The sequence below is a fragment of the Coturnix japonica genome, chromosome 4 (genome assembly GCF_054131305.1).
Source record: "Coturnix japonica strain WE chromosome 4, WE-NBRP24, whole genome shotgun sequence".
NCBI classification, from domain to species: Eukaryota; Metazoa; Chordata; class Aves; order Galliformes; family Phasianidae; genus Coturnix; species Coturnix japonica.
Genome location: NC_140666.1, coordinates 43,594,887 through 43,605,467, shown reverse-complemented (window position 1 = coordinate 43,605,467; position 10,581 = coordinate 43,594,887). Strand labels below are relative to the sequence as shown.

The following is a 10,581-nucleotide window of genomic DNA, read 5'->3' as shown; positions in this document are numbered from 1 at the left end:
CTTTTCAGCTACTATTGACACCAATGATCCAGGTAGCTGTGAGAATACCCATATGTTTAATTGAAAACACAAGCACTTGTTTTCCAAGTTCAGCTTAAGAACTGCAATGCTTGGTCTGAATGCCTGCCCAGAACAGTGAAGAACTTTTATTTAGCAGTCACCAGAACACCCATTTACAATGTTTAAAATCACCTCCCCTGTTGACTGTTGAACCTCTAATCCCCATGTCTCACTCTCTCCCCTTATTACCTGACCATCATGTATATAATGCTTTAAAGAAGCATCTCAGCTTCTGGTGTTAAAGCAGATGGGGAAAGGGGAATGATCTTTTTGGTTTTTTTTGGGGGGGGTTTGAGAGGAAAGGATATAATTGCTCAGATCCTAAACAAATAATACATAGAGAAAAGCACTATACAATTCAGGTGACAATATTTAATTAAAAAAAATCCAAACGGCTCCGGAAGAAGACATCAATTCACTAACACCATTTATGCTACACAACATAAAAGATTTTAAGTCTTATTTTGCAAGCACCAGACGGTCATTTACCAATGTCTTCCTCTGTTCATCAAAAGACTGTCACAAGCTGAACCATTACAAAAAGCATCTATGCTTTACAACTTTCTAAATGCCTACTCCACAAAATCCGGGGTCAAAACTAAGAGACTTACGTTTACTATTCATTAACATACTAAGATCTTTTGAAAGACACACGTAATTAACCCAATTGAGAGCAGACAAGGAAATTTCTCTGGTAGCACCACATTCAGGCTTCCACAAAGATCAGATGCGGTATGTATATCTGCAGAAAGCAGAACCACCCTGATTTAAGGGCCAGAAAGAGGAAAGCTGGCTTTTCAGAATGCAGATTTTCTTTTGCATTGAATCCTGTGGCCTCATACATGCCCAAAGAGTATTAAAGCTCTCCCTAGGAGCTGCAATAAAAAAGGCATTTGGGAAGACTGGTCCCTTAGTTCCTCAGCTTCAAGGCCAAAAACACAAATTCACTTAGAAACAGATACTGCGTTGATAACATTACCTCACCTAATGTTCAATATAAAAGGTTATAAAATAATTAAGACAAAATGAACTTACTTCTAAAGATGCCTCCTAAGCATATGTAAGAAATGAAATGGCCATTTTTCACAGTTTACGTCCTAAGTAATACAAGAAGTTTAGGCTACCTTACAACCTAAACTCAAAAAACTCGATTGTTTCTTTGTTAAGAATTAACGTGTAATGACACTACTACCACATTACTGCAATTAGCAACCAGATCACACTCTGAATCTTCTTCCTACTGGAAAAGATACGAAACCAAACCATTTACAAGACCAGTTTCTTTTGCCCGCTCCTTCTGCAAAGTGAAATGTAGCACCAAGTAGGTCCAGTAAGTGATGTGATGTGATTTCTCTTCAGTCCCCTCCTCGTAATTATTCCAAATTCTTACTACGTTCAAATTTTCCTGTGCTTCAACTATTTAAGTTTGCATTTCTAACTTAGCCATTCCACGGGTTACTTCTAACAACGGACATATCCAACTCTCAGATAGTTCGTTGTGCCTCATATGGCAGTGAACAGTAATTCAGACTAAAGTGGTATTCCCTACTAACAGTGTATAAATTACAGATAAAAACCCAAAGTGAAAAATTGCACTTGGCAATTTTCTTTAGCAAGGAAAGTAAAATTCTTTGGTAAGCATAGACACAATGCATGGAATCTGTTTCTTGGCATTGAAATCCTGCCGAGTGGAACAGGATTCGTATTCTGCCACTCTGCGATTTACACGAGTTAAAATCTGCATGAGTTCAAGTTTCCTGGCATGTTCCCTCAGCATTCTGCACAGAGACTGAATGAACCAGGAGCCTTCAGCTGCATTCCTCCAGGAGTAATAGCCTGTGGAAGACAAGGAAACCAAGCTGATCAGATGTAGCAGCCTCTGACACAGGACAGGACAGCAGTTATAGAATGACACAATATACCCAACAGCAGAGAAGGGCTTAAAGTAAACAAAATAAACCACCTAATCAACAAAGTTTAGATTTGACAGTCCCGTCAAATTTCAACCCAAAAGATTTTTCTAACCATCTGTTTTTCTTTTTCTAATGTGAGAAGATTTTAAATAGGTGAAAAATAATCAAAAGTCAGGAGAATTATCTTCTGCTCTCACACGTTAATTATTTACTACTTCATTACAGAATACGCATATGCAGGAGCAGTGACAGCACAGCAAGAGCCAAGATGCAGAACAGATTTCACTGCCACTACCTTCAGGTCTAAAAGCATGAATTGATGAATAGACCTTATTCCTGATAACTGATAATGCAGTGGGCATACTAAGGGCCCTGATACCACTAATTCACTTAGGTTGCAATGAGATAGAGCTGACAGCCAAATAATACTTTGGTGTTTATCACCATTTCTGTGTGTATAAATATACAGACACCTGTATATAATATATATAAATATACATAGATGTCCAATTGCTCTGTTCTTTCAAAATTAATAATATCCTTTTTCCTGTTGCAAATTATTTGCACAGCTCAGATTAAATCAATCTGCAGCACATTCACATTTGAGACAGACCTATAATGAGCTTTTTTCTAGGAAATGAGAGCAGCAAGTGATACAAAGAAAATCAGAAACTTCGGAGTAATCAGCCACTGCATGGAAAAGGCTGCCAACTGCCAGTATCACTGCAAGCAGATACATAGATACACTTTGAGCAACAAATCCTTTCTTTGCAGGCTTCTCACCAGGAGCAGTAGAATACGCATACAGGAAGTCTGCTTCCACAGGTATTTTCTGACACACTGTTTCATCTGGTCCGCTGTCTGCTTCAATACCTGAATCTAATTCTGTTCCTCTACAGGCCTATTTGTTGGAAAGAGGAATGGACAATAAAAAATAAATGAGAAAAGGCAATGATCGTAATGACAAGAATATTATCAATATTTTCAGCTTTGAAGACGGTTAGACTAGAAAGACTCATATGAAAAGTTATTAGCATTTATTTATATAACCTATTTGGTTAGAATGGCTATTCACATGAAAGTACATTCAGAAGCTCACTGAAATACTGGCCAGCATTCAGAAAGATTTTGCACCACCTTAACTCATTCAAATTAAGGTGATTTCAGCTATTATAAGTACTAAGGGAGCAGACTACTCCAACGTTAGACCTGATGGGAGTCTTATTCTGGAAGTAAATCCCTATAAAGCAATTTTAGGAATAATTATTCTGTACTAGTGGGAAACAATTTTCTGAATTATTCTTATGATTTGATGATCACTGTTCAGTTGTACCTCACCTGAATGAAAAAGAGTTTGGGTTTCCCTGCCAGACTTCTGCATTTGTCACCTCTGAAAAGGCTTGTTAGTACTTTCAGTTCAAGAGGGCCATCTGTACCATAGAAGAGTCCTTCATCACCATGGCTTAGCAACACACAAACAAAACTGCTTCGCTTACTGTGATCTTCTTCAGAAACTTGGAAGAAAAGAGAATTAAGTTATTGCATTCTCCAGGAAGCTTTGGATATTGTGTACTTCCCATGTGACAGAACTCATTAAGAACAACTGTTCCCAGATCTAGAAACCTCAAACACTTTTCACTTCTAATACAAGAAGCTGGTGTACTTTACTTCATAAGGTCAGACTTAGAAAATCCTAAACTTAAGGCTAATCCTACCCATTGTAGAACGTGGCCACATGGAAAAAATGGCTATGAACATTGTGAAGAGACAGAGTAAGTTGGGGGCAATGATTCAGCACACACACTATCTCAGATTTCAAATGATACACCTCACTCACATGGTCAATGGGATCAGGCTGATGGGAAGTGAAGTCTTGTTTCTCCATACATTTCAAACCTCTGGATTACATGGCAACTGTACTAAGAAAACTGATGATGCTAGATAGACCTAGGTACTAAGATTATACTTTTCCATATGTTCTTGCCTTCAAGAAGCAAAGTTTTATCATAGAAGAATTCGGTATTATAACAAAAGCAATATTAAATTATGTGATCTAATGCCATTGCTCTGCTGTATTTATCACAGAATGGCATGGGTTGAAAAGGACCACAATGATCATCCAGTTTCATCCCCCCTGCTATGTCCAGGGTCACCAACCCCCAGACCAGCCTGCCCAGAGCCACATCCAGCCTGGCCTTGAATAGGCCAGGGATTCCCTTGAATAGGGATGGGGAAGGCCTAGCAAGATTTTACAGGTTTCTGAGTTTTGTACTTAAAGACCTTTAAGCATGACATAAAGCTTTTCATCTTGTGGTATGTAACGATAAACAAGAGACGTTCTATGTGAAACTGTGAGGTATGTTCTTGATGACCCAGATGATTCCTTCAAGTATATGAAAAGACACAAACAAGGTTTAAAGGAAGAGATCCAAAAGGAATTTTGAGTGGGAATCTCAAGAAAATGCAAGAATTTGCAGACAGAAAAAAACATCATAGTCCCAAAAGCTGAAATCTTCTGTTCAGCTTGCTGAAATACTATTCTATTGCTGAATTTCTAATCTAGGAACTGCTTTTATTCTTCCCAAGCAATGCATGCTCAGGCACTTCTATAAGCTACAGACAAGCACTACATCTATAAGACTCAAGAAAAGCTAGTTTTGGGGAATCTCTAGTTAGGCCGTAGTTTACACCATCCGTCTGGAGGTATACCACAGGTAAGAGAATGTGACCTTCCACTTTCAGCTTCTGCCAACAGATAAGCTGCAAGTTAATTAAGCCTAGGAGTCTTCTCTGGCATGAACATTAACTGGCACTAAATAGCCAAATCTATGCTTCCAAGCATATATATTTAAAAAACAGGGTTGCTGCAGACTAGTTTACTGTTGGGAATACTCCCTGGAACATTTTCACTGCTGAACTGTTTCTGTGACCAGAAACAGTTTGAAAGAGTGTCACAGTTGTGCCAGAGAACCTTCCAGCAGTTTACTGGAGCAGACTATTTCAGAGCAACAGAACACTTCCAGGCACCATATAATTTACTAGTCTAGATGTAGTCAAGTCCAAACAAAACAAGATCAATGCAAACAACAGTATAAAGATTTCACTTGAAAGACAGCTGTTTTGCATCACAAGCCAAACAAAACATGAGTTACTTCCCTAGAAGAGTAATTCAGTCCACATACTTGTAGTTCTGGCCAGTTGATAAGAACACCTCTTGGACCACACTGCCCAGAACCCTTCTACCCAATTAAGTAGGTTTCTTCCCAGCTCACAGTTTCAGTGATCCAAAGGTCAGAAAACAAATCATTCTGCATTTAAATTTCAGAAGATGATAGAAGATGAGAAAGGATTCTGAGACAACAGTCATGGCACAAAAGACCAAGAGGCAGCAAAGATGAATTAACATGGAAACTATGATGTTTATGTTTTCTTTAGCAATAAAGAGGTGTGAAATACTCTGTAAAAGAACCACAGAAGAAGAGACTTAAGTACTAGAAGTGATTTTGGAAACAGTGGATTTAACACACATTCTGATCATACTTGAACTTACCATTTTTTAATAGCTTAAAGATATCTCTGCTTGACAGGTCATTGTTAAGCTTGACTTTATATCCCAGCTTCATAAAAACTTCTCTGACACTTGCAGCATCTGCATCCGTGCCTGCACGAGATGACAGTCCTAGACATAAAAGACAGGTATTATTTTGATGTGATATGAATGGCACGGTCTGATTGAGCCAAATTATTTTCTTTTTTATACCCACATCGGTCTAGAATATTATTTCATTATTCCAGATCCACTCCAAGAAAAAACCATTGTGCTATTATACATGCACCTCCCCATCTACCCCCTCATGCCTATTTCATATATTCATCTATTACTTATACCTACCTATCCACATTGAGAAAATTATTTTATTTGCATAACAGAAGTCATGACTAAAAGGCACGGCAGATTTGCACGCTGCCAATCAGTTTTTCCTCCCCACTACTCCCTCTGTGCTTACCTAGAAGAATACACTGAAATGAATCCTATCCACTCAGACCACTTAATTTTAAAACACACTCAAAACTGGACTGCGTATTTAATTCTGAAGAATAATACATGCCTCAAGTTTATCTGAAATACAGGACAAAAAGTAATAATTGAAAGCAATACCGGTATCTCGGTGGAAGTTCTTATTGTTTATTATAACACATACTCCCATCTCTGGATAATCCATTCTGTAACTGTCATCAGGCAGAATTCCAGAATCCACAGACTTGCTAGCAGGTAAGTTCATTCTGTACGTAAACCAGACAAACTTAAGTATTAATTTCTGTTCTCTCTTCTCTGATTTCTTAGTATCTAGATAAATAAATGGGTAGTCAAGCAAAACCAGTGGAAGTGATACGATTTGCTATTTGATTTGTGAAAGCAATGCCTGGAAAATCAGTGGACAGATCTGACATGAGACTAATGAAAAACACATTTGCCCAGAGGTTGAAGTAACCCATGAAACCTCTTTGTATGGCTACGTTCCCAAATAATATCATCGATTCAAGTTCTGTTAAATCTTTGCATATGCATATAAACAGACTAATAAAAGCAATGAATATTTGTAGTATTTTTCTGTGCAATTTGTAGCAAGCTTAAAATTCAAAGCATCAAGGACAAACTCTCTAAAGTGATAATGCCTTTGTACAAAATAACTTTATACTTAAAACATTAACTTAATGAAACCAATGATCATACCGCTAACAAATCAGTTGTGGATTTGTTTGGTTTTGTTTGTGTGTTTACTACTGTCTTTTGATAGCTATGTACCTGGAGGCCAGATCAGCTCTAACACTCTAAACCAAACCTGGATATGAATACCACTCAAAAACCCTATTACCAGTACGTTTTCACAGGTAAACATCCTAAAGCTAGAAAACAACAGAGACTCTGCATAGCTATAATTCTGCCTTAATGTGCACACTAATTACACCATCCCTTGTGACTGAAGCTGCTTCCAACATTACACAGTCAACACATACTGAAGTCTGTCTATCTTTCCTCATTTAAGCACACATGCAAGCGGTTACAAGATTGAGACCTGCTACCACACTGTGTTTTACATATAAAGAGTTTGTAATGCTCTTAAATCAACTTTTGCTTGAGGCACTTGAATGAATGACTTCAGAAGGAAATTATCTTCCCAGGGAGGGTATAATGTGGTCATAGTGCTACGCCAATGGAACAACGAATGTCACCAGGAAAAACAGGACTGCTCATCTTCCTTTCCACTGCTGGAAATCCCCCTTGCACTACTCCTTCTGCACACATAGGTCTACAGAAGGCCAGTTTAAGAGACTGAACTGTCTGCTGCAGGTTCCAGTGAGCTCTAGAAGCAGTTCAAGGAAAGGTGTGAACATTTAGCTTAGGTTAAGACAGAGAAATTTCTTTTTAACTATAGTTAATGGCTTGGTAACTGCTAACCCATATCTAACTGCACCTTAGGTATTCTGCTTTTTAGTTCCTTGTTCATACATATGGCCTGTTTTGTCAGAGATGGTATACTTTCAAAGCCAGCACAGGAACTTTTATATATATATATATATATATATATATATATATTTAAATGATTAGCATACTGTAGCATATTTGAAAGCTTAATTTTATTAGTATCTCTTCTACAGCTCTCATCTTCAGTTACAGCACAAGATTCCTCAACACTTACATTGAAAACTTAAGCCAAAAGTATCTCACTTACCCTTTGGAACCAGGGAAAGATCTTGCATCTGACAGATCTTCCCCTGAGCGTGGTCCATCTTTTATGTCTGTCATTCTGGCTCTTGATTATCAGCTTGAAAACACAAGCAAAAAAGAAACATAAGACATCAAGGCAGAAATTAATTTAAAAGCAATAATCCTTCCTTTCAGTTGATGGTTTGATTTAGAAGGGACCTTAAAGCCACCCAAGCCCCAATCACTGCCGTGAACTGGGTGCCCCCACCAGCTCAGGCTGCCCAGGTGTAAGAGGCCATGCTTTTTACACTATTGCCTCAAAAGTTTGCTGAAATGGACAAGTTCAGGCAAGTCCTGGCCAAGGTTCCAGGACTCCCTTTGTCTGAGACACACAGGAACCAAGGTTCGAGAAATCCCTTTGTTTAAGAGATGGACAAGTCTGGGAGCTACGATCCCAGAGAAAGAGAAAGATGCAGATTAATGGCCCTAAAGTGGTCTTTTTGTGTGGGCCTATCTCAAGGAAGATGGCCATCTCCAAGGAATTCACATGACTCTGACCCGAGCCTTCCAGAAATGTCACAAAGGCTGGGAAGAAGAAGGATAAAAAGGGCACGGACAAACCCCGAATTGAGGTTTTCTGACACCAGATGCCTCACTACGGAAACAAGGAGGATTTCTGTCATCAGATGCCTCTCTATGTGAACGCCTGCATTCTGAAGAAGATGCCTGCATGCTGAAGAACCTTTTAGGTATCTGACCTCTGATTCCTCCACCGTCGTCCTACTGCTGCCTACTGTCTCTTCTGGGATTGCTGCCACCACTCTGCTGCTGCTCTCCCCTACGCCTATTTTGCCCTGGATCAACGAAACAACATGCAACGGGACGCTGCTGCATCCAGGTGGTGACTATTCCCCGATTTTAAGCAATTCTTGCCTCTTTTCCTACTTTTTCTATCGCCTACTTTCCCATTCCCATCACCCTAATTTTGGTATTCGCCGCTCTCCTTTCCCCATCCCCTCTGCTGTCTATTATTTCTAATAAACTGGTCGGATCAACATTTGAATGTTTTTCTTCTTAATCTCACGCTGGGCATAACATATCAAAAGAACCTTGCCTCACTCCTAAATTGGAGCGAGACACCAGGGCCCATCCAACCTTGGGCACCTACAGGGATGGGGCACCCACAGCTCTGGGCAGCAGTGCCAGCACCTCACTGCCCTCTGAATGAAAAAGAAAACAAAAAAACCCAAACAACTTCTCATTGTCTAATGTAAATCTACCCTCTTAGTTTAATGCCATCATCACAAGTTAAAGATAACTTGGGATTCAGAAAAGGTCTAAGCATCACAAAGTTAAATCTCTGCACAAGACAAAGTAATAATGACTCTTCTTATTTATATTCTAAATAATACACCATGAATATCCTTGGGACCACGTATTTTCTGTGGCTACAATTGCCAATGCACGAAAAGCACTAGTCTGGGTATGTATGAACTTCTCTCTTTCCTTATTTCTTTAGAGACAGTTACGTACATTTCTAGTAGCTCCAAAAGATCTTCAATGTTATTCTGACTACTGCTTCACTGTATCTTGAAGCACTGACGTAATTAAGGAATATGGTTCACAAGGTGATTCCAGACTTGAGAACTATATCATAATACATAGGAGATCTCCTGAAAAACAAATTACAGAAGCATCAAAAAAGCTGTTATGTTAGAAATAGAGTTCATAAGATGCATCATCAGTTTATATTTTAGAAACACACTTTAAATATGATGAGGCAGGAACCCAGTTGGTTATGCTGAACTTCCCTACCCAGCACCATGATCAGGATTCACTCTGCCCAGCTACAAAGTTTAATTTCTTAGAAGCTCCCTACATGAAAAAAAAAAAAGACACATGGTTCCAAAGGGTAACACAAGCATAGAACTCTCTGCTTTTCAGTTGCAGTGAACTGTAGAGCTTGACACTGCTGGGAATTGGCAAGAACAGCTGTCATTGAAAAGAATGTCCAACATCCCCCTGCTCCGGCACAGATATTTCTCCAGCACTATGAAGCTCTGCAGTGCCAGCACTTAAGGGCTGGGCCCAGGCAGTGTAAACTAACAAATATATGACCATCTGAGATGTGGTCACACCTTGTCCATCACATGAGCCAAGCTACCAAGGACTGCTTATAGAAAGACTTGGCCAAAGTATGGGGACAGCTCTTGACTCCTTGGCCTACAGAGTGAATTTAGGATGGTTACAGAAGGTGAGTGGATTACCAAGCTGCTCTGGGCTCACTTCAGACTGCACCAAACAAAACCCTGCATCCCATTAGGGGCTGGTTTCAGTAAGCAGCAGCAGGAAAAACGCTGGCAAATGGCCGCAGACTTCAACAGGCAACTTTAAGATTTAGCACAACTGAATGATTCACTAACAACACTATCAATAATATCAACACTTGCTATAAAGAGTAAGAAGAGTTCAGAGTTTCTGAATGCCTTAATGCACCAAGTCACTTGCGCTTCTCTAAAAGGCAACATACATCCACAAAGAGAGACCTGTTTCCTTGCTAGGCGCTCAAACACACTCTTTCTGCTCTAAAGCACCAGTCAAGGTGACAGCACTGCTCCCTGCAGGATGATGCTGATTCAAATGGACTAAGAATTGCCTCATCCTAGTTGAGGTAATGCAGTGATGTCATATTCTGTCAAGCAGAATTCACATTTCCCTGTGGAGAATGATCTCATGCTGAAAGGGACAGGGAAAGAAATCAGGACAATGCTCCAAAAAATTAATAAGAGAACTTAATCTGCTCCTTGATGCTCCTTTCCTGAAAGCTTTGGTAAGAAGAGCTTTCAATCCCAAGGAAATGTAAAAAATCAAGCAGCAAAAACAAGCAGCAGCTTTTTT

General features: G+C 39.4%; 1 protein-coding gene across 9 annotated transcripts in view; it reads right to left on the bottom strand.

Annotated features, from left to right (window-relative positions):
- Positions 1-412: 412 nt before the first annotated feature.
- Positions 413-10,581, bottom strand: part of CASP3 (caspase 3) — a 13,913-nt gene continuing 3,744 nt past the window's right edge. For 4 of the 9 annotated variants that reach the window (XM_085546687.1, XM_015861408.2, XM_015861406.2 and 1 more), the window contains exons 2-8: positions 9,217-9,356; positions 7,709-7,801; positions 6,133-6,257; positions 5,524-5,652; positions 3,312-3,487; positions 2,757-2,874; positions 413-1,896 (exon numbers count right to left, since the gene is read on the bottom strand). In XM_085546687.1, the coding sequence (XP_085402813.1) occupies positions 1,670-1,896; positions 2,757-2,874; positions 3,312-3,487; positions 5,524-5,652; positions 6,133-6,257; positions 7,709-7,782 (849 nt within the window). In that variant the 5' untranslated portion in view covers positions 7,783-7,801; positions 9,217-9,356 and the 3' untranslated portion in view covers positions 413-1,669. Of the gene's footprint in view, positions 1,897-2,756; positions 2,875-3,311; positions 3,488-5,523; positions 5,653-6,132; positions 6,258-7,708; positions 7,802-9,216; positions 9,357-10,581 lie in introns of those variants that run through there. The other 5 variants (XM_015861410.3, XM_015861409.2, XM_015861411.3 and 2 more) reach the window with 3 other exon arrangements.